We start from the raw sequence: 24,107 nt of genomic DNA, 5'->3' as shown, positions 1-24,107 counted from the left end.
CTTCAGCATCTTTTATTTAGTCTTTAAAGAAATAACAGGGAAGTTTTTGTGATGTTTTTTTTCCTATGAAAAGATGTCCTTACTAATGGCCCCTTCTCAGACTTCTGGCAGTTGCTGATAACACTACTGAAACTCCACTCCTTGAAAATAGTTGCTGATCTCTCTGACTTCTCGGAGACCATCCTGGCAGCGTTACTTCCACAAGTGTTGTGGCTAGGGGCAAGAGTCCTTCTGGACTTGTCTCCCCAAGACTAGTAGGACAAGAATGGTTTTACTACCTCACTTTTCACATGGCCAGCAGCCGTATCCTCTGACCAGCTGTTATGTCTCCCCAAACCTTGCATCCCCTAACTTGCCACCCTGTGATCCAACTCTTACCTCCCAAACCAAAACTCTCTCTTCTCCTCTGCATTCAGGACTAATGATGCTCAGATGCTTTCTTTACTACTTATGTCCAGAGAAGGTACCTTGCGCACAGCAGGAATATTCCTAGTCCCTGCACGGGCCAGAGAGGATTTTGGATGGTTAGTTAGTGAGTGAGCCATAGTCAGGCCAGCTGAGCTGCAGTGTGGATTTGTGGTGTGCTAACTCTGCACCCACACTGACTCCTCACACCTAAAAGTGACTTTCTGGTGTGGGCACATTAGTGCAGAGCATCTTGCATGGTCGTACTTCGGCCGTTAAGGGCTCAGTACACGCATCTCCTGCAGAAGGGCCTGTACCTCTGGTGAATTGCAAGCACATAGGACTGCTACAGTCCCAATTTGAGCACTTCAGTTTTGTGCCTGAAATAGGTGGGATGAGCCAGGGCAAATCTGCTGTGTTGGTAATTCCCTTCCCTGAGAGGGGTGCCTTAGCTTGGTTGGGGTTCTCTTTTTTTAATCTTCAAACTGTGATCACTTACACCAAGATGAGATGCTTCCCTGCCTGTGACCCTTCACTCTTCCAGCACAGATGAATTCCTGAGCCTTTTCAGAGAGCTGTTATGTTCGATCCTTCGGAAGATCAGTGAGTAAGTTTGTTAAAGCCATCAGCCTGACCAGGCAGGCTTGACGCTGGTTCATCCTGGGTTTTATAAGAGCAAGAAAAACATAGTTTCAGAAAGAGATTACCAGTTTTAAATGAACAACAACATAATTTGCTGACCAAATAAGAGGCTGAAGAAGTGTGGGTAGGCAAATCATTATTTCTTACATCAAAGTTTGCACTTAGAAGTCTTAAAATATTTTAAAGACCACTTCAGTATCTTGCTAATTAAACAACCCTGACCTTTTGTGAAATGCCATAGGCACTAATGTGCATACGGAATTTACACAGGCTATCAGAAGTTTAACACGTGCTGGCTTAGTGAATAATGTCATGATACAAAATATGAAGAGAGGCTTTCTTCTAGAGATGTACTCCAGGCTTTAAAGAAAAACCTGTTCTGTGAATAATTGTTGAGGGAAAAGTTTTCTTTTAGGGTAGTCTGAGCATCAGAAATTAAGCTCAGTCTGACTATACAGACTTTTGGCTGAATATAATTATTTCTGTTTGTTAATATCAATAGACAAAAATAAGTTACTTATTGAGATGTTGAAATAAATGAAAGGGTGCAAAAATTCCTATTCTGTTTTGCCAAGTAATGGCTTAAGCACATATGCCTAAATAGTGAACCTGCATTTCAAACTAGAATCTGTTGTGGGAGGCTTTCTGCTTTAAAAAAAAAACCAATAGCGTTTTGTTGTTTGATGGAAGTCTTCAGACTCCAGTCCTGTATTGGTTTTTTTATTGTAATGTAAGACATTACAAGGCCAGGTTGGATGGGGCTTTGAGCAACCTGGTCTAGTGGAAGGTGTCCCTGCCCATGGCAGGGGGGTTAGAACTAAATGATGTTTAAGGTCCCTTCCAACCCAAACCATCCTATGATTCTATGATATTTGTAGGTTTGGTAAATATGCTTTAAGTCTCCCCTTTATCAGCTTCTTACTTAATTTTGAAAATTCAAATAGTCATCCCCTTTACAGGATTTGGAAGATTGCTGTTTATTTTCAAAAGAGAGGAGGTTTTAGGTCTGTCACTTATTATGCCTTCATTTGTGATTTGAGGCCATGTAAATTTTATTCCCTACTAAAGCAAATTTATTAAGCATCTAAAAAGACCTATGGTGAGATTTTTATGCTTTAAGAGTTCCTGAAATGTTGGAGGTGTGCTGGGAAAAAAACAGAAAAGATTGTGGAGTTTCGTTGCTCTGACAGTGGATTTTCACAAATGTGTGTTATGGTCCTGCACAGATCCAGCTGCAGGTTGAACCCCAGAGATAGAACAGAATTTAATAGCAGTTTTGTGAACTTTTGAGTGACTCTGCCAAGCAAGAAGAAGCTCTTGTACTCTTTTATTTTCCAAAGAGGGAAGAATCTTTCCCTTGTCAGATTTTTACAAAATGACTTCTGCTTCTGCAAACTCAGTATATGTTTAACTTTATCCTCAGAACCAGAGTGGCATGATTAGAAAGCCTGTGAGCAGAAATGTAAGTGTGATAAAGGCATTTTCAAAATTAGACCTGATTTTACAAAACATGAGCTTAGTTCAGCATTCTGCAAAGTCCTTTTGACTTTAATTCACTGTGAGCAAAATAAAGCGTGTTTATGGGTTGGAGCAGGGCAGAGAGCTTTGATTCATTTCTTCTAAAAAGGAATTGAGATTAAAACACTCTCCTTATGTGTTCAGTATTTTTTTTTATTGGACATCTTAAGCAAAATTACAGCATTGCTGTACTCTGCATAGAGGATAGCTCAGTGGATTAATGGTTTGAATCCCAGGCTACAGCTCTGATGCTGGGTTCAACCTGGAGGTGGATTTTTCTTTGCTGAGAGAAATAGATTGTTAGGCTTGGTGGACTTTGCAGCTGATGATAATTGCTGTGATGAAGTGGGCTGCACCTTTGCTTCATGTCTTGGGAAAAAGCCCTAGGTTGGCATGAAAACCAGGAAGAAAGCTCTTGCTCAGATGAGGGTTGAAACCAATGTGTGGAATTTATAAGGAACTGCTATTCACTTGTGGCTTTGCAAAACTGCCTCCATTAGAGCTGGTTGCTGGGACCCAGGAAAGTCCACTGCATCCCACTGAATGTTCCTGACTTGGGAGCAGCCTGGGTGACAAATACAAGTTTAAATTTTTGTTTTTCTTCTTTCTGAGTGTCCTGAGAGGAGAAGGGGGTGGAGAGAGAGAGAGAGAGGAGGGATTCACAGTAATTTTGCCCATATGATCCGTTGCAGGAGTAGAATTTGGAGTGCAAACTAGATTGAGCTTTTAAAAAGCAGGATGATTTTTCAAATATTTTGCTTGGCAGAGCAGGTTGGTCCAGAAAAGGTATGTGCTCTTTCCTCTCTTAGCCAGACTGCCCAGAGAAAATACCCGAGTGTCCATGTGAAATCCTGTTCACAGGGTTACTCTGCCAGCAGTGCTGAACTTTCATTCCATGAGTAGGAAACCCTGTGAGAGCTGACAGTCAGTCTCTTCAAGGTTTCTCAGCATTTCTATAAGAGGTGTAGAGCTTATAAACTGTGGGCTAACAAGCAGTCTACCCGAAAAGTGCTGGAAACCTCAGAGAGCATCCTTTGTGGTTTACACATCTGTGCGCCAGTTTTCCTCTGTCGCACTGTAAATCTATGCTGGCTCCATCTACTGAAGTGGATGGGTTTAAACTGATCAAAGAAGGAGTGGGATTTTTCAGGAAGAGGATAGGTTTTGAATGTCAAGCATTACAGATAGGACAGGTTGGACCAGAGCTGTCGACAGTATTAATGTGGTGTATGTGCGTGATGAGATATAAAATAATCCTCTGGACTAAAATGTCTCAACAGACACCTGAGAATTCAGGCTGCTTTAACAGTGCTAACTGATGATGTGTTTGCAGTGTACCCGGTTTGATTGCTTTTCAGGACTAAACTTTGACTACTGTATGGCATGCAACATGTAATATTTCTTTCCTTTCCCAACTGCTTTCTATTACATGCCCAGGGTTTAGACCGCTCCAATTCCTGGGTAAACACTGGTGGTCCAAAAGCAGCCCCATGGGGATCCAACCCCAGCCCAAGTGCAGAGTCAACACAGGTGGTGTCTTCGGTAGAGGTTTTTCTGGCTTTGTTTTCCCTGATGTTTCCCTGTAGAATATCTTCCTTTCAGTGTATACTCCGATTTTGGTGGTTTGTTATTTTTTATTATTTATTTATTCCTTGAAAACTTTGTGAGTTTTATTTTATAAATTAGCATCTTCTCCCCCACCACCTCACCACACTGCATGAAAAACCTCAAAATGCGTGAACATGTCCCCTTCTTTCATTTCAGTGGTTGCTGGTCTGTGAAATGTAAATGCTGTGACTGCTTTTCTTTTCTTTTCTTTCTCTCTCTCTCTCTCTCTCTAACACTAGTTTCAGCTTCAGGTGGAGCACATTTCTAAGTGGGAACATTAATCACAGCTTCATAGTTTTGTCCATGTTTGCCATTTCTTTTGATGTTGTGAACCATTTTGCCATTTTCATCAAGCATTTAATATTCATCATCAAGTAATCCTTCATGACTGTTTGAGTGGAATATTGTTGAACCAAAATTGATTACCACATGTAAAATTCTCTCTTAAAACATGTAAATTTGAATGCTGGAGCCAGTGACTTGCTAGGGCCAATTATATCTGTTCTGTGTTGCAAAGTATGAAAACTTTATAGCAGCTTCAGTCAGAGTTAATTTATTTAGCCCCTATTGCCTGCTGCTTTCCACTGCATGGTTGCCTTGAACGTACCTCTCAACTGTACCTCCTTTCAAGTTTATCAGTCTTGCAGAAATATTTAGTCTGAGTTCACTTGCACTCATGGCAAATTATTTCCATCAGAAACAGAACTTCAGTAATTTTCTCATTCCCTGTGCCAGTAGCAGCGTCGCTGTGGGTTACATCCCCACGTGCTTGGTGTCTGGTAGATTGAGAGGTATGGACTGAAATTACAAGTATTACCTCCTTGACGTATGCATGTTGATAAAATACAATGATGAAAAGGTTTCATGCTTTGCAGCATTAAGTGTCTTTGTGCATAAGAACATGCAGTTATTTAAATAGCCTGTATGTCTTAAAACAATAAAAAGTACTGTCATTTTGTTTAAACCAAAACTGTAAATGAGTAAGAGTTTGAGAATGCATAAAAAGGTGTAAAGACAGTAAAAGCCTACAGTTGGAACAGTATTTTTGTAAACGTACATTGTCCTTGAGCTGCAAAACCCATCCACAGCAAACTTTAATGTCCTGTCATCATTCATTCATCTCCACTCCGTAGGCTACGGATCGAAGTTGTAATCGTATGTCTTCGCACACTGAGACGTCAAGTTTCTTACAAACATTAACAGGACGATTACCAACTAAAAAGGTAGATTTCAGTGAAGACAATTGATATTGTGGGGCAGGGAGGTCAAGTCATTCTGAAAACATGATGCAAACTATTCTTTTATTTATAGCCTGATTTTTTCTGAGGTCATTAGGAGCTGCTGTTGCTTAGCACCTCTGAATATCCAGGCTGTAGTGAATATGAAGTATTCCAACAGAGTTGAATTGGGAAGAATAAAATGATCAGGAGTAGCTTGTCTGATTTAATGTCCATAGTGTTTGGAGCCAGTTTATTACTGGCTTTCAAAAAATATGGATAGCACTGTCTAGGCACGTAAATGGTACATTCTTGTGTGCAAAATTATAATGTGTTAGATGGCTAGCATTACAGATGTGTGCTGAACTCAGTTATATAGGTGTTAATCCAAAGTGACTCCAGAAAGTGAATGGGAGTTACTTGGAAAGTGCACTCCTTTAGAGGAGATGAGATCCTACTAAACAATGTCAGAAAGACAAAATGCCTGACTTTTTGTGTAACGAAAATGTGAACACTGACAACGTCCAGTCTGTGGGTTGGTCCTCTCAAGAAAAAAAATCAAAAAGCTGTTTCTTAGCCCCATGTTTCTTTCTTACTGTTTTAAGTCCTTTCTCACAGTAAATATACATCTTTGTACAAATCGCTTTATATGTCCACTTTTTACTCCTTTTTCCTGCAAAAATCAGACCAGGCAGAAAGGTAGACTTTTAAACTAAACTAATTTGAGCACCAAACTTTTTTTTTTTGGGGGGGGGGGGGAATTCTTTTGACACTTGAAATTCAATTTTGGAGCAAGATGCTGTGAAATGTTTCTCACATCACATATCATAATATCATCCTTCATTGTTAGTTGGGGATTTCTTTAAGGGATGCCACCACTGCCGTCATGTTCCCAGTTATTTATTTTGCTTACCCTCATTGTTTGCCATACTTTCCATGGCCCGTGCTACCATTTCTCATGCGGACTGTTTTGTGAGCTGATCTTGAGGCTCGGGCTAACTCTGGATTTGAATCTGTGTAGCTTTTTCACGAAGAGCTGGCCCTACAGTGGGTTGTGTGCAGCGGGAGCGTGCGGGAGGCAGCCCTACAGCAGGCCTGGTTCTTCTTCGAGCTGATGGTGAGCAAACTGGAAACACCTTGCTTATTGTCTTACAGTTCATAGTTTTAAAACACAAACAGCAACAACTGCAAGTGACTTTGTTGTAATTTATATTCCTATAGGTGAAGAGCATGGTGCATCATTTGTATTTTGCTGACAAACTGGATGCGCCAAGAAAGAATCGTTTTCCTGAGCGTTTCATGGATGATGTAACTGCTTTGGTCAGCACAATTGCCGGTGATATAGTCTCTCGGTTTCAGAAGGTAATGGCAAACAATTAAACTGAACCCCGGTCAGAGCTCAGGCACCAGACCTCCTGCGTGTTGTTTGCTGGTGCCTAGATCAGGAATTGTTTGAAAACTTACAGTGTGCTGCTCTTCATTTTCTTTCCTGTTTTTCTCTTCCTTCTCTCTAGGATACAGAAATGGTCGAAAGGCTCAACACCAGTCTTGCATTTTTCCTCAATGACCTGTTGTCTATCATGGACAGAGGATTTGTTTTTGCTCTTATTAAGACCTGCTACAAACAGGTGAATGCAGATAAATGTTATGACTTAACTGTGAACCGTAGCATAGCCTGTTACTCTAACTTTCTTTGGAGAGACAGTAAAGTATGGACACAGAATTCTGCTATTCAGGTCTTTTTAGAGCAAGCTAGGCATTCTCAGTGGTGATTTATAGTTTACGCCTCTCTGATTACAGTCTTATATGCAAATTAGCAGTAACTCCCTTGAGTGAATGGACATGCAGCAGGAAGGAAGAATTATTCTCTCTGCTCACCACGCTCAGAGTAATCGAATCAAAAATTAGTAGGAGGTTTTGTGAGGGAGCTCAGACTGTTATGGTTTGTCAGCAGGTCTCTCAAGGACACATTGACCCTGCATGATCATATTGATCACCAAGGTCCCCTTCCATCCTTCCGAGAATGCAGGGTCTCCTCCCCCATAAGGAGGGTTCCTATGTTATGCATTGGGAAGCTTACTCGCAATGTTGTGGCAGGGAAATCGCCTCGAACCACAAAGTTTCATTTGACTACAAACATCCGTGCTGACACTGTGTGCAAAGGAGATGACAAGGTATCAGGAGCTTAGGCTTAGCCTCATTTTTGCTGCAGTCTAAAACATTTTATGTAAGGGGCAAGAACAGCAATAGTACTTGAGCTTTGTTGCCTACTGTGTATTAGCCAACCTGCATCTTTGACCTGTTAATGCATCACACTTGTGTGGACCCAATTCTCACAACTCCCTACCGAAATCAAAAGGATGTGGGTATCATGTGTGAAGTACGTAGTTCTTTATTTGTTACATAAATATGGCTGTTCTGTACATTTTGTATTGATACATATCCTGTTGGCTGGGATGTGTATGGCTCCTGCACATCAGAAGTTTAATCTGTAGCACAAAGAAGTGATGTGGATGCGACCATTTAATGATATCAAGCTCTTCAGTTCTTGCTTTGGAAGTGTTTTTTGGGAGCAGTGGTGGGACAGGGGGGCTCGTGCTACATTTATACTCTCTTTTGGTGCTAACTGCAATTTTATGGGCTAAACTTGCCAGGTGTCTTCAAAGCTGTATTCCTTAACAAATCCAAGTAACCTGGCATCTTTGAGGCTGGACTTCCTTCGCATCATCTGCAGCCATGAACACTACGTCACCTTGAATTTACCCTGCAGCTTGCTCACACCACCTGCATCTCCATCACCCTCTGTGTCTTCAGCAACTTCTCAGGTACACTGTGACAAAGATCCTTTGTGGAAATGCAAGCTGAGCTTTGTTCTGAGACTTAAATCGTATGAGGCAGTTGAACCACCTGTATGTTCAGTCTCTGCTTGCTGATGTTTTTTGGAAGTGTTTATTTAGAAATTAGTTTTTCCTGCCACATAGGTTTTGACTTCTTTTGATCTTTTATTATTGAAAAAAGAATGCCCGTATCCCTATCCTTGTAGAGACCACACACTGTCCTTAGGGACCTAGTCCCCTCCTATATTGGACAAACACGTGACCATAAATGAGCCATTAAAGAAAACGGTCTGTCCAGTGTTACCCTTTTCTTACAAAACAAGGGTCTTTCTAGCGCACTGTAGCTTAGTCCTAGCCTGCTCAGAAAAAGTAATTTAAATTAGCAAGCGTGTTATTCAAGTGGATTAATTAGTTGCAAAGTTATGTAAACTAAATCAAATTAAAGCCCTCTTTAGCCTGAATAAGAGCATCCATACCTGAGTTAAAAGTTCAACTAAGCCACTCTTAAAGGTTATTTGGCTTAACTTCCCTAGAGCCTGCCCTGTGGGTGGGAAGGCAATAACAACAAACAGGATTAATGGAAGAGTTAGTGAGCTTGAATGTAATGTAAGTAGATGTGCCTAGATCCAAACAAAAAAGGAAAAAGGCAGTTTGTGTGAGATTGTCTTTCATTCTGAAAACTGTTTCTAGTGTATTTCATAACCTTTGACTCTGTGTTTCAAGGGGCCTCATTATGCAACTTCTGAAACTTGATTTTTTTTCAGAGTTCTGGGTTCTCCACAAATGTCCAAGACCAGAAGATTGCAAATATGTTTGAATTGTCTGTGCCTTTCCGCCAACAGCATTACTTGGCTGGGCTTGTGTTAACAGAACTGGCTGTCATTTTAGATCCTGATGCAGAAGGGTAAATCTTTACAATTTTTTTCCCCCAGAGTTTTCTGTAATTCCAAGCAAACGGTGGATACAAAGCAAGTTCTGTCATGGCCAGAATTGATGTAAATTTGTGAGCTGAGAATATAAGAGACCAGTTCTTTAAGAACCCTCTTCTTTCTCCCTACCTGTCATATTTCTTACTTCCTTAGGCCTGACTCTGTAAACATGATTTCAATCACATTTTTCCAGCTGAGAAGAAGGGAAAAAGGTTCCTGCTGGAGCCCCCAGCTGCCACAGGGGCACTGCTGGAGCTCTAAGAGGAAAATAGCTTTTCTCAATTGTAACAAGAAAATAATTTTCAACATTTAGGAAGTCTCTGTTGCTGGTGGTTTTAAATGTTACAATGTATTTTGCCTGTGGTCCTCCCAGCTCTTTTTAAAGGTAAATTATGCATTGATGAGGCCCCTGCGGGTTACATAAATAGACAGCTAGAGTCAAGCATGCAGAGTTTGTCGGTGACTTGCCTGGCTTGCGCAGCAAATAATTTTCTGAAGTAGGAGTGTAGCGTGTAGTCCTGACATCCAGTCTGTTACTTGTGTTATTTAGGGCTGTATTCTGCGTTGCCTCTTTAAAATGGGTTTCAATGGAAATTATTGATTGCTTCCACAGTCCTAAGTTCTCTCGCAGGCATTTTTCTCAAGGTGGACTCAGGAATATCAGCCGAGTCGACAAATGCTGATGATTCATGGTTAATTCTGCCCCTTTACCAAGCGGTCTCAGGAGTTAAACATTCATTCTGTTTCCTGTTGGAGAAGAAAGTGATGCCATAAATTAGAATATTTCCTTGTATATGTACATAACACACTGCAGTCCCATTTGTTTGGCCTGAAATGGAAAAAGCAGCAAATCTTTACCCACATACACTGTCTGCAGAAATCCTTTTTGTAGCATAGGAACATCCTGCTCACTGGTTAGAAATCAGGTCCTGTCTCTGACCATATTTGCCCCCATTCTTCACAGACTTTCTGTTCTCACCTGCCTGCCTCTTGAGCTCTCTCACCTTGCCACCTTGCTATTCTCAGCACTTAAGCTTGGACCAGGATTGTAATCTCTGCCCAGCTGCACAAAGGAGCTATCAGCATGATCTTGCTGGTGTCCACTGGGGAGACAGCTCCTCTCTCAAACCTTGTCTAGGCAGAAAAAGCCCCCTGATACCAGTTCAGCTCCAGAGATGCATTTTGATCAAAGCTCCTGAATTTTGGTGGAGGTGTATACTAGCGTCGTGGTTTAACCCCAGCCAGCAACTAAGCGTCACGCAGCCGCTCACTCACTTCCCCCCCCACCCAGTGGGATGGGGGAGAGAATCAGAAAAAAAGTAAAACTCGTGGGTTGAGATAAGAACAGTTTAATAGAACAGAAAAGAAGCAGCTAAGAATGATAATGATAACACTAATAAAATGACAACAGTAATAATAAAAGGATTGGAATATACAAGTGATGCACAATGCAATTGCTCACGACCCGCTGACTGATGCCCAGTTAGTCCCCGAGCGGCGATTCTCCCCGGCCCCACTCCCCCCAGTTTATATACTGGGCATGACATCACATGGTATGGAATGCCAGTTTGGGTCAGGTGTCCTGGCTGTGTTCCCTCCCAACTTGTGCCCCTCTAGCCTTCTTGCTGGGTGGGCATGAGAAGCTGAAAAATCCTTGACTTTAGACTAAACATTACTTAGCAACAACTGAAAACATCAGCGTGTTATCAACATTCTTCTCATACCAAACTCAAAAACACAGTGCTATACCAGCTACTAGGAAGACAATTAACTCTATCCCAGCTGAAACCAGGACAACCAGTAATACATTTGTTTTTTATTGTTTTCCTGAATGACTTGCAGTTTGCAGCTTATTAGCTGTTCTCAGGCTTCAACCTGCATTTGCCCTGGTAGATCCACCATATAAAGTAAACCAGTCTGTTCAGATCTGCTCTTCCCTTGCCTGTGAAGACTTTTAACGGTCATATGGTATCATCAGCAGGTTATTAGTAGAGTGTTCAGACATGCCTGCCATTAAAATATTTGGGCTGCCATTTTAAAAAAGCTCAGAATTGTTCCCAGTTGCATTATCCTGTCCTGCAGCAGGAGTGGAGAGGTACGTCCATCTAGTTGCTTATTGTGTTAGAGCTTTGCCTTAGGTCTTGACAGGTGATACAGAGCCTTACGTGTGTTCTGTCCTTGCTCTTTTTGTTCCATTAGCAAAATATGTTAAATTTTAGCTCACCCATTTATAAGAACTCTTTGGATTGAGTTGGACAGAAATGACTGCGATACGCTGGTGCGTTAGAGAGATCTCTCTGTGCTAGGTCCTGTACAGTAACAGTACAGTTAACTCATATTGCTTGTTTCATAGTGCCCGTGTTCCCCATATTGACTGATGTTACAGGACAGAAGTGAGAAAATCGGAATTTGGCCCTCGGTATTCAGTGACAAAAGTTAGTTTCCCAAAAGTGTGCGGTGTTGACAGAAATTCAGGCCAGGGCTGAGATAACAGAGGGGATGGTTGGAGGGCGGCAAGATCAGTTCATTGCATTATCAGCCAGAAAGATTAGGGGACCATATTTCCTCCTCTTCTCTATGGATCAATCCACCACTGTACCTGCTCTATTCTGGAAAAGTGAAAAAGTAACCCATGTAGCCCGAGGTTTGAATTACGCTGCTTTATTTGGATGTGTTTTCCCTATGTGCAGTTCTATGGCCTGCAGGATAGTTTCCCTTGAACTGTTAGAAACACAACTTAGGTGCCACTTCTTCAAAATAATACAAAGACTTTTCTTTAACCTTAATGTGAAGGAACCGGTCACTTAAAGAAGCCTTTCCTTCCTAGTTGTTAAGGGTCCCACTAATTACACAAACAAGCAATTGTAGGATCTCATTATGGCTTGATTAAAAAACGCAGGAAAGACGTGTAGCTACAACTAGCTAATGTCCTCCTAACCTGTACTGGTGTCTTTTTAATCATTTTAAACCCCCAACAATCCACTCAAACCCTCTCGTCTTTTTTAACCAGAACTCAACTCTACTTTTCAGGTAAAGTGGATACTGCCTGAAATTCCGCACTTGTTTTAATACCTCAGGTCTGAACACTGAAGCTTATGTTTTGCTAATGCATAATGTATGAGCTTCCTTGGCTGCTTCATGCATGGGGTAAAGTTGTCTTCTTGGCCTGGTTTGCCTACAGAAGCAAATAGCTACAGAGATACCTGCTATTTGCTCTGAGAGAGTTTTGCCTCTGTGTGGTGGCTGAGGGAATTGAAAGGAGCAGAGCGAGTTCTTGAGAGATTCAGGGGAGTTTGTGATTTTAAGGCATGAGCACCGAGTAGGCTCACACAGAGTGCCCTGCAAAAGGGGATGGTGCTTGGGCCTTGCTATCGTTTGCATCTTAATAATGAGGAAGGCCATTTTTTGCTCTTTTTCCTTCTACACTTCCATTTTTTGGACACTTTTTATTCAGAATTATGGATCTGTAATCTACTGTTTTAGTTGAATAATTGCGTGGGGGGTCAGGGAACTGAAGCAGAAACTTCCTGATCATTTGATACAAGCGATCTTCTGTCTTAGGAGGGCTTTTCTTTCTGTAAATGGTGTTAAATAGAAACAAAAAAACCCCACAATGAATAGTTTTGCTAAACCCACTGTCCTCTCAAGTTTCTCTCCCTGTTTTCCGTATTCCCTAAGTTCTCCTAGTGGTCTTTAGTAGACTCGATACTTCAGCATAGCAGTAGTTGGGGCTTTGTTTTTGTATGGAAAATGTGAGAGTGTTCACATCATATTGGGTGTGCACCTCCACAAGATATTTTTGTACATTTTATATGGCATAGTGAAAAGCCAGCCATTTGTAAAATACATGGGAGTTCAAAAAACATGTGTAATGGCGGTTTATGTGAAGTTAAAAATAAAAACCAGGATTTTTTTCTTTTTTGAAGCCCCTTAGTTACAAAGTGTAGTTTGCTTTGAAGATATTAACTAATCTGCATGACCCAACTGTCTTTTAACAGTTTATTTGGATTGCATAAGAAGGTCATCAATATGGTACACAATTTACTGTCCAGTCACGACTCGGATCCGCGGTACGCTGACCCACAGGTAAAGGCCCGGGTGGCAATGCTGTATCTACCTCTGATTGGCGTGATCATGGAGACCGTGCCTCAGCTTTATGACTTTACAGGTATTTTATATTCTGTGCTTTGAATATACGTTCATCTGCTCACAAGACTTGAGTGTTTGGGTTCTAAAATTGAACTACGAAACCCTTTATTGTTGGATGAGTTTGTTTCTATTTCTGAATTATAGCTTTGACATGTTTTCACATCCACTTCCTAAACTGCACTTGCAAAATGTATCTTCAATGACTGTTAACACTCAAAAGCTGCATTTGCCCACTTGTTTGCATGAAGCGAAAAACTAGCAATGCATTTTAGTTTACATCTGGCTAGCTACTGTATTTGCATAGCCAGCCTCCCTCTGTGTTTCTGACCTGCTTTAAAAAGTCACCCCACGTACCATACAATTTCCATAACAATTCCAAAGGATAAGCAGATTTCCTCTTCTTCTTCTTAGTATGTGCTCTGTCAGCAGTTCATTTCAGGGGTGCTTTGCAAAGCGTCCTGAAGAGCAGCAGAGGTGGGTTATTTCAAATCAGGGCAGGGAGTCCAATCTGGAATAGTTTGGAATTTGGAGTTGTCTTCTACATTCTTTGAGTTTAATGACACAATAAAGCTGCAAGTAAGGATTTGGAGTGAAGTATTCAAAGGGACAAAAGGTCTGTTTTCAGAAGGGTTCGAGATACTGAGGTTGTGTAGGTTGCATTTGAAAATTGTTGTTTTCTTTGCTTTGTATGACCTCAAATAATATTCCTGTTTACTTGCAGGACCCCATGAGTGTGATGATTTTCATTTTTGCATTCCCAGACAGTTCAATGAAACTAGCACTGCGGAGGGAGGCTGGGGAGAGAAACTTTGAATTTGGGGATTGACTAGATGCACGTGTTTCTCGGCAGAGAGTCACAATCAGCGAGGGAGACCAAGCTGCGTTGCTGTTGATGATTACGAAAGCGAGGGTGGAAGCATGATAAGCCAGACAGTTGCCATGGCCATTGCAGGAACATCGGTCCCTCAGCTCACCCGGCCCAGCAGTTTTCTACTCACCTCATCGGTACAAAACCATCTCTCCCTATTCCTTGACTCTCAGTCTGTGTCAATAAGCAAATATTTACGCATGCAGGTCTTGTGGGGCTGATCAGTGAGTGATAGGGACTCACATCAGTTTGCAGCTGGGTGTTACACAGGGAGGCAGAGGGTGAAAGACAAGGGGGAACAAACCACGCTTGCATGTTGTTGTGCATGTCTTGGAGAGGGTATAAGAAAATGCCAAGGAGGGATAAAAATCAACAAACCTCAGAAAATGGAAGAATTCTCTTTTCTGATAAAGATTCACTTTTTCTGAAACAATCTGATAAAAGCTCTATGAAGTGCCATAGTCATTATGAGCTGTAAGCCCTAAGCAAAAATTCCTACCACATCTAAATCCCACCTAGCTGAAGACATAAATGGGCCATTTCCCCTGTTCTCTGCACAGGGAGGGAATCCTCCTGATTCCAGTAGCAGGCAGGCCCTTCCATTTCTCCCTCCTCCTCCCTTTACTCCTGAATTAAGATCCCATTTTGCTGGGTTTTACATGCACTCAAAGTGAGACACTGATACATACATAAGATAATGAATGGACCCCCTCTGCTTAGCTGTTAACCTGCTGGAGGTTATTAAAGGCATCTTGAGGGAAGTGGGTGTTTGCTGCCTGAACAGAAACTCATTCACATAATGTGATTATTTTGGTTCAAACTGCTGCTTCACTCTTGTGGCCTGACTATCTGTGGGCTCCACTGAGCTGTTGGGTTGAGAAAGAGAAATATGTGTCTCCTGGTTGTTAGTAAAAAATGTCTATTCACCTTCTGTTCCTATTTAGTAATTATTTAGGCTGGGGTGGTAGCTGGTGCAGATCCTTTTAGTGATGATTGAAGTGTTTGGACATGAAATACAGTGTGGCAAATGTACTGACCTGTCTGTTTTAGAGTGGCAGGCAGCACTCCACCTTCTCAACAGAGTCCAGCCGCAGCCTTCTGATCTGTCTCTTGTGGGTGCTCAAGAACGCAGATGAAAGTGTCTTGCAGAAATGGTTCACAGACCTGTCAGTGTTGCAGCTCAATCGCCTGCTGGATTTGCTTTATCTTTGCGTATCCTGCTTTGAATACAAGGTACTGCTATATCGTTTAAACCTCCTGAAGTTCCTTCTAGGGCTTGCTGAGGAACTTTACACTCCCATCCTTTACACGACTGCAGAAAGGCATTTCCTGCTCTCTCCTAAGTATTTCCTGTATTCAAAATCCCAAGGCTAAGCATGTCTCTGTACAACCTCTAGCCTTTTTCCATGTTTACTTTTCAGCCATGCAAGTGTCTGTGCCTTGTTCTTCTTAAGCAGTTTGTGCTGCTTGCCACTCATCTGGGAACTGCTGCAGGGAAAGGGGATAGCTCTTGGTCATTTTGCTTACTATCAACAAGGAGAGGTTTCTGTAGCGATGCTGGAGTCTGGGTAGGTTATCCAGCTAGCAACTAAACCTGTATTCCTTTCTTGCTGTATGTCTTTAGACAGGAAAGATATTTTGAGTTGTTAATGCTTAGAAAATATCCCAGATTGAAAGAATCTTCCCTCATGGTCTCATTTGAAACTTGCAGGGCAAGAAAGTATTTGAAAGAATGAACAGTCTGACGTTCAAGAAGTCGAAAGACATGAGAGCCAAACTTGAAGAAGCTATTTTGGGAAGCATAGGGGCAAGGCAGGAAATGGTCCGAAGAAGCAGAGGACAGCTAGGTAAGTAAAGAAGTCTTCTGTGCTGTTCCCTTTTTCCAAAAACTGCTACTCCCATCCACAACAATTAACTTGCACCCATCTGTGGGGTGGGATACTACCCATCAAGATCTTCAGACAAAGAGGCCCCCAGAAAAAGCTGTTTGCAGTTTGCAGCATGCTTCACTGGGTCTGCAAAATCTCTACACTTTCCCTAAGTTCCATCTACAGGCAGTTTATTTGTTACTTGATTGCTTTTGTGTACATGTGATCATATCTCATTTATGGGGTGTTCTTGCCTGAGCTTCTTCCAGTGTAGCATCTTTCAGAGCCACCTTCTAGTATGTCCTGTGCAAGGATCAGAGTGGAAAACAAACCACCTGATGTTGCTTTGATAGCTCTGAAAATGCCTGGATATTTCTGCTAACTCAATGAGGATTGAAATAGCCAGTAGTTGGGGTAACAAGCACCTTCTGATGATTTTTGCTGTTTATGTTGTTTGGGAGGAAGGATGGCCCAGGGGTTAAGACAAGAATCAGAGCTGTGCTTTTGTCTCCTGCTCTGCCACAGGCGTCCTGGTACATGCGAACCAGTAATTGTAGGCTAAGTTGAATAAGTATTTTAGAGCCATAATTAATGAATCACTTCAGAGAGATGGGGACCTTCGTATTTTTTTTTTTTCTTAATCTGGCCTGATTGCCTTTATTACTTGAAATTCCCCTGTCTTCCCAGCAGCGAGAATAAAGAAATAAAAGACTGTGAGCTAGGAAAGAGGGTCTCAGCACCACCCTGAGAACACGACTGTGTGCCAGTTGAGGACGGCAATATCAGACCGCTGAGGATTGCCACACCCAGGCTCCTTATGTAGCCCAAGGAAGGTGCTTCTCTTACCAGACCCGATAGCTACCTCCCTGATTTGAGTATCTCAGCTGCCTCTCTCCGTTAGCTGTATAGTGAGCTGGCGTGTGGCAGCGCACAAAGTGGTCTGCGTTGCTCATTGCTCTCTTGCATACAAAACCGCTGCAAAGTGAAGTTGCCTCTCGTGCCACTCAGCAGTGACAATGTTAGGGGCCATGTAGATATCTTGGGTGAGTGCCACAGCCTTGGGCTCTAAGAAGTCATAGTTTGCTGTCACTTGTCACTTGTGAACAAATCTAGAGTTGCTACCCATGAAAAAAACCTAGCATTAGATGACTGCTATTGTTTTGATATTATCCTGCAGAGAGAAGTCCTTCTGGGAGCGCATTTGGAAGTCAAGAGAATTTGAGATGGAGAAAGGATATGACTCACTGGCGTCAAAACACAGAAAAGCTTGACAAGTAACTCTGCCTTATCCTTCTACATTAACAATGTGACAGTGCCTATGAGAACGCAGGGTCTCTCTCCCCATAGAAGGTCAATGGCAGCAGTCCACTTAGCTCTCATCCAAGGAGGTTTGGGCCCTCAGCTGGAACAGGGCTGGCAGTATGCAAATAGCTTTTAGTCCAATGCTGCCCTATCTAACTCTGCTTTTCCACTGTCTCTTGTTTTCTTAGATTTTAAAGTGACATTTAAAGAGACTGATACAATCCATTACCTTCTTAAAATCCTGTACTAAGCTGTAATTTAGAGAGAAGATCCATTAACAGTTTTCACAGATAGCATATATATCTCATGTCATATTTCCTTTATTCCATAAGAGCATTCTGGAGTTGTCAAAGCTCGCTTTCCTTTCCTGTCCTAATCCATCACTTTGATTGTTTTTCCACATGTGCTGTGCTTTTAGAAGCCACAAACCAGCCAGGTACTGTAGCATTGGTGTGCAGTTCTTATAAATTGCCATTTTGTACATCTGCAGACTCAATCATCACAGCATTGTTTGTGATGCTTGGCAGAAGTTTTCAGTGTGTGTGTGCAACTGATTGGAATGAGCTCTTTTTGCTTATTAGACCTGTTTCCTTTAAAATTCCCTCTTTTGGTGTGGTTTAATCCAGAGGGCTCAGGAGTTGTGTTTGAGCTTCGCTGTGCACGTTTTCTGTTTCCTCAAATTGCAACCTGCAGTCTGCATCCTCCCAGCAAAAGAATTGTTCCTAATCCTAGGAAAGCAATCTCGGCCCAAGTGAAGCTCTGAAGAAACTGAGGAGTGGGGTCCTCAGAGCCCAGATGGAGATCAGGCCAAATTTTACCCTTGAAGACATTGATGCTTCCTGGAGTAGAAAGTACATCTTCACAGCTGCTACTTGCTTTGTCCAACGCAAGAATGTAACCTCTTGTTATGTGAAGTAGTGGCTTTTTGTCCAAGAGTCCAGCCCTGTTGAGGCATTGGGAAAGCCAAATGACCAGTGTGTTTCAACCTGTTAATGAAGTAATGTAGATTTAAATTCCACCATTGTACAACTCCAGAGCTCTGGACGGAGTTACACCAGATTAAAATTTGGCCTGAAGAACTTACCAGTTCACTGCCGGCACTGGGTCTGAGCCCTCTCCTTCCCAGAAGGACCTCATGTACATGTTAAACAGCTGTGGAATGCCTTGATGGTCAAAGGATTGTATCTCACCCCACAAAATAATCTGCTTGGATAACTCTACAAACCTGCTTTTTAACCCATACTTGCTCACTGTGACCTGGGTCCATCACACTCCACTCCTATGGCACCACAAGCGTGTCCTGTGTCCGTAGGTAGAGTCTGGCCCTTCGAAACCTAACAAGCAAGACTTTTCACGCAGAGAATTGTGCACAGCTAATTGCAGGTGGTATTATTTTATGCAGATGGTATTCTTTTATATAGGGCCAGGCCCCAAGCCTTCATATTCTGGAGCCTGAAGAGTAGATAATGAGTGTATGACCCAGCTCCCAGAGGAAGCAGCGTGGCAGGGGAGGGTTGCTGCAATACAGGTCCCAGAGCAGAGTCAGCTGCCGTCCACTTTGTTGTGTATTTTGCCTGGATTTTGTCAGTTCCCATGGGTCACACTCCTGCTGTGATTTGGCTTGGCATGAGTCTGTCGGAGATGGCACCTGTGGTAGGGCAGGCCATAGCTGGGCTCTTTAAATATACCACTGGATCTTTGCCAAATGCAGCTCGTGCCAGCGAAATGAGGTGGTTGCTGCTGGATTCCTGGGGCCACCGGCGTGAGTAGGTGTTTGAACTTTGTAAGACTTTCCAGGAAAGTAAGTGCCTGGCATATAACAGCAAAATTTTGTCGTTTTTCTTGGAGAGGCAGATATCCTTCAAGAACTGTAAGGTAATGTCGCTTGAAGGGACAAAGATTGCACCCTCACAGTACGAGCTCTGTGCTACAACCAGTCTAGCTGCCGGGATCAACGGTGCAGATATTCTAGCTCGTGTAGCACCACCTTGTGTCCATAGCCTATAACATAAACCTATATGTTCTGTTCCTGGTTGTGCTGTTGCATGCCTAACGATGCTACTAAACCGGTTTTGAGTTGGACTTTGATTCTAAACTGTTGTTGTGCTCCTGGGAGAGTAACGAAGTGTCAGGAAGTAGTGTGATCTCTCCTAGCATGATGAACGTAAATCCTGTGTAAGTTTGTATATGTAAAAAACCAAGTCTTTCTTCCTGTCCTCTTAATGGATGCGTTGAAATATCCTTGTAGTGTTGTCCGGTAGTAAATATACGAATTGTAGCTGGGAGTCTCCTGCTAGTGAGAACATATTTTTGACTGGAAAATATGTAGGTCTACTTCTTAAACAGAAAGTAATTTTATTGCTTTCTTTTCTCTGATTAGATCAAGGGCAGAGATAGAACATGAGGCACTTATCGATGGAAATCTTGCAACGGAAGCCAATCTGATTATTTTGGATACGCTAGAGATAGTTGTACAGGTAAGGATGATGAGAAAATAGAGACGTAATACCATTACGACCACCTGGCCAGGCAGCAGTTTGTTAAACAAAACCTTCCTGCTGCACTTAACTGCCTGAATGCTGTCAGAACTGTTCAACTCCCCTGCTGCAGTGGGAAGGGTGGTAATACCTCTCCTAATCCTCAGCCCGTAACAATCTGGTTTTACACTGTAGTAGCTTCCTTCAGTCTTTTTGAAAGTTGTTCCCTTTTTGTAGTATAAGAAGTGGTTGTTCTAAAACTCAGCAATGAACTGTAAAAATTTCCAAGTCCTGACATTTTCTAACCAATTCCTCTAGTTCTTTCCAAATCTGCCTCAAGTCATTAAGTTCCAGGTCAGCCTCCTGTATCTGTACTTACTTTACACGGTGCAGGAAGGCTTCCAGGCTCCGGGGTTTGTGTGCACAGCCCAGCTATTTCCTCACTCCCCATGGATGAGCGAGGACACATGGCAGTTTTGTCCCCTGCTTTCTGTACAAATGAAACCTGGGCACGGACTGGAAGTAAGCGGTAACAGGCTTACCAGATCCACTTCTGAGCCACAGAGAGACCCAGGAATCCCAAGGGTTGCACCTTGCACCTGAATAATGCACCTAGAAGCCAGCTGCAGACTTTCCCTCTAGTAGAACAAGGTCCCCAAAAGTCAGAGCCTCAGTGGGTAGAAAGCATCATCTTTCCACCAGCATTAGCGCATGGGTCAGGTTTTCAGTACCTGGGGGTTGAGGGTTGATTCAGTAATGTGACTGTTTTGCAGGCCCAGCTAAGTGGGTAATTTCTCCATGCCAAAGCAGAGTTGTTCTCTCTCTCTCTTTTCTCTCTCTCTCACACACGCACGAAAACACACACAGGAGGTTAATTTTTGCTCATGCAACTCTTGGTTTACTTTTGACTGCAGACTGTTTCTGTGACGGAGTCCAAAGAGAGTATCCTCGGTGGGGTGCTGAAAGTGCTTCTGCACAGCATGGCCTGCAACCAAAGTGCACTTTATCTCCAACACTGCTTCGCCACACAGAGGGCTTTGGTTTCAAAGGTGAATTCTCTGCAGATGTCATACTATATTCTGAGCAACGCTGATGGAGGATGGGACTGTTCTCTTCCTTTGCATTGGGGTCACTTCACCAAGCATTTACTATTTTGTGCAGTATTGATATGCAGGAAGTGTGGTCTGGGGGCTGATAAAACCTGACTGGTTTTCACGATCAGTACCTGTATTTATGCACTTTGGGTTTGACGGCTGCATGCCACGGTACAGTTCACAGACCCTGAATGTGGTGTGCTTTCCTGCTGGCTGGCGGCAGGTGGTCAGAGGCTCCTAGCAAGTAGGGAGCACAAAACACAGGTGGAATTTAAGCTGTATGAACCTCAGTTAAAATTGATTTGTTTTACCGGGCCCATAATTTATACAACTTCCCAGTTTCTGTAGGTGTACTGGGAAAAACTCAATGTTTTAAGCCTGAGCTTTTGGAACTGATGTAAATCGGTCTAAGGGTGTAGATGTAGGAGCAAGTTGTGGGGGTAGGTAAAATGAGTTGCCTTCCAGTGCTGCCAGTGAGTCTTCTTTGCCTTACTGTAAAAGTGAAGTGATTCAAATTAGCATCATTCCCCACAAAACAGACTTCCTCTAATGCCAGTGTATGCTCATTGCTGAGGAATGCCCTGGTTTTTTGTCTGAGTGCTCGTTCCTGTCTGTCCAAGCACTAATTTTCTCATGTGCTGTTTTCCCAGTTCCCTGAGCTGCTGTTTGAAGAAGAGACTGAGCAGTGTGCAGATCTGTGCCTGCGGCTCCTGAGACACTGTAGCAGCAGTATCAGCACGATACGGTCGCATGCGAGTGCCTCTCTTTACCTTCTGATGAGGCAAAACTTTGAGATTGGGAACGTGAGTATCCTGCTGCACTTCATTAGGTTATTACATGTAAACTGGTTGGGGACTGCTGGATGGAGCTCTGTGTATTCCTGTGGGAGAAAGGCTGTTGGAGGGCTTATCATCGAAATGAGCATGACATGCAAAGGGAAGAGAGGCACGCAGCAGTGGCATGATTTTGCTAAGCTCCTGATCTTGCAGTACCTCACAGTGCTGGTCAGTGCATAGCAGGAGTGTCCAGTCTCCAGTGTCAGAGTCTGAGCTGTATGCCCAGATTATCTTTGCAGGCAAGCTGCCTCTCATGTCGGTTTGTAGAGAGATGCAGAGCCCTGCCTGGAATGTCCACCAGCTTCCAAACCTGTCGGTTTGGAAGGTTTGCCTGCTCTTCAGATTGGGCAGTTTGCACTTGAGAGGCTGTTTGGAGGAACTCCCCTCTGCTTTGTTTTCACACACCTCTAGGTGAGGGCAGAAATAGCCACACAGCCCTTTCTGTGTCACAGCTAATATGTGTGCCCTTTCTGAAAGGGCTGTGTTAGGGGAGGTGAGTTAGCAATGCTGGGATTTTGTTTTCATTCAGATCTTTACCTCTAATTACATCTTAGCTTGACTCACCCATGTGCACTTTAAATTGTCAAGAAAATTCTCATCTTAGCACTTCCAGCTGGTATTTTGCAGGCATACATGTAGCTATGTATCACAAAGTGCTCCTCCAGACATCTTTGTTTACACTGTTTTGGTTACAGTCCCCCCCCCCATGAGTAGCAGAACTGGAGGCACCCACTGGTTCTGGGCCCAGGGACTATTAGTGGATTGATAGCAGTGAGTTAACAGTGACTCCAGTTTTTAGGCTAGACCAAACCAAAAGCAACTGTCTGGAATGAAAGCTGTATCACAGGAGGGAGTTGAGCGTCATCCTCTTCAGGGTACGTGAGAGGAGAGCATGCAGAAGAAAAAACTAAAACTTCTGCAGGAGAATCTTTACCTGGAACTAAATAATGCTGTCATCAGGTTATGAAGTTCAGCAGCACCAGAGGTTTATTGTAATCACTGCTCTGAGACAGCCCTTTCTGCAAAACTTGAGTTTTCTTTTTTGTATCGGGTATCTTTCAGGAGGGGGGTACAATGACCAGAGCGCTGACGTTGCAGCAGACCGTTGCAGTATCTCCAGGTTGTTGAAATACTGTAACAATATCTCTTGCAGAACTTTGCCAGAGTGAAAATGCAGGTGACCATGTCTCTCTCATCCCTGGTGGGGACATCGCAGAACTTCAATGAAGAATTTTTGCGACGTTCCCTGAAGACTATTTTGACATATGCTGAAGAAGATCTGGAACTTAGGGAGACAACATTTCCTGATCAGGTAAAAGAAATACTACAAGAGAAGTAATGTGTAGTTCATTAACAGGCTGTGCTTAAACCTTCATCTAGAGCTGGAATTTGCATGCATTCCCTGAAGGAGGTACTATTTTTTTTTTTTTTTTTTTAAATCACCTTAGTACATAAAACCCAGGTCCTTGATTAATTCTGACAACAAGGTGCCAACACACAAAGGTTCAGAGCGACTGTGGTCCTAACATATCAGTGGTTAGCTCGATTCCCATTGCCCGTTCATTACAGCAGTATATTTTTTACAGGTCCAGGATCTGGTGTTCAACCTCCATATGATCCTCTCTGACACAGTTAAAATGAAGGAGCACCAGGAAGATCCAGAAATGCTGATTGACCTGATGTACAGGTAGAGTTTATAACCATTGCACTGTAAGGACAGTAGATGTCAGTGCTCCACATGGTGTTTGAACAACTTAGTACCTGCTGCACTTCCTGTATTTAGGGCGTGAGGTATCGTATTGCTGTGAACTTTGATTACTTGTTTTTATTAGCAGTTATTTTACTTTGAACTTAATCCTGTTTTAAACTGCTTGCCATGATTCATGTTTCACCTCAAAACAGCACAGCTTCTTGCAGTTTGGTTTTGGACTCAGGTGTTGCACATTTGAGCCCTTACAGAGCTTGTTTTTGGAGCAGTTCCAGGCCTCAGTGCTCATGGACCAATATGTACTTGTCTGTTGTGTTTGAATGTGGTTTTGTTTGGCATTTATGTAGCTTATCTTGGATAAAAGTAGTTTGCATTCCCCAGCAGTCTCTAACAATCTCCTCCTCCACCTGAGTAAAGAACTCTCCCTGCTTACATCAGGGAAAACTTAAGGATCTTCCAGGACCTGCTTGCAGAATAGGCTTTTTGGTGATGGTACATATGATGGTCTCCATATGCAAAAGATATACCAGAGCCGTGTTAAGATCCCGACTACCAAATTGCATGGTGGGGTCTGCACAAATGGTCCTGAAGGCTTCTTAGAAGGTGGCAGAGATTTTGTCATAAGCGACCAGGCAGGTCTGCTCCGATT

The 24,107-nt window shown here is 42.8% G+C and overlaps 1 protein-coding gene across 13 annotated transcripts in view; it reads left to right on the top strand.

The window, feature by feature from the left end:
• Window positions 1-24,107, top strand: part of DOCK7 (dedicator of cytokinesis 7) — a 110,674-nt gene that overhangs the window by 69,180 nt on the left and 17,387 nt on the right. For 3 of the 13 annotated variants that reach the window (XM_052802626.1, XM_052802625.1, XM_052802624.1), the window contains exons 23-40: window positions 4,003-4,095; window positions 5,307-5,396; window positions 6,412-6,507; window positions 6,612-6,752; window positions 6,905-7,018; window positions 8,045-8,215; window positions 8,992-9,131; window positions 13,155-13,324; window positions 14,156-14,310; window positions 15,224-15,406; window positions 15,885-16,020; window positions 17,219-17,315; window positions 17,762-17,779; window positions 19,724-19,820; window positions 20,735-20,869; window positions 21,565-21,717; window positions 22,904-23,062; window positions 23,337-23,437. In XM_052802626.1, the coding sequence (XP_052658586.1) occupies window positions 4,003-4,095; window positions 5,307-5,396; window positions 6,412-6,507; window positions 6,612-6,752; window positions 6,905-7,018; window positions 8,045-8,215; window positions 8,992-9,131; window positions 13,155-13,324; window positions 14,156-14,310; window positions 15,224-15,406; window positions 15,885-16,020; window positions 17,219-17,315; window positions 17,762-17,779; window positions 19,724-19,820; window positions 20,735-20,869; window positions 21,565-21,717; window positions 22,904-23,062; window positions 23,337-23,437 (2,249 nt within the window). The remainder of the gene's footprint in view (window positions 1-4,002; window positions 4,096-5,306; window positions 5,397-6,411; window positions 6,508-6,611; window positions 6,753-6,904; window positions 7,019-8,044; window positions 8,216-8,991; window positions 9,132-13,154; window positions 13,325-14,155; window positions 14,311-15,223; window positions 15,407-15,884; window positions 16,021-17,218; window positions 17,316-17,761; window positions 17,780-19,723; window positions 19,821-20,734; window positions 20,870-21,564; window positions 21,718-22,903; window positions 23,063-23,336; window positions 23,438-24,107) is intronic. The other 10 variants (XM_052802628.1, XM_052802627.1, XM_052802633.1 and 7 more) reach the window with 7 other exon arrangements.

This window comes from Harpia harpyja, chromosome 11 (genome assembly GCF_026419915.1).
Source record: "Harpia harpyja isolate bHarHar1 chromosome 11, bHarHar1 primary haplotype, whole genome shotgun sequence".
NCBI lineage: Eukaryota > Metazoa > Chordata > Aves > Accipitriformes > Accipitridae > Harpia > Harpia harpyja.
The sequence above is the reverse complement of the archived record's forward strand: the minus strand, read 5'-3'. Positions and strand labels throughout refer to the sequence as shown.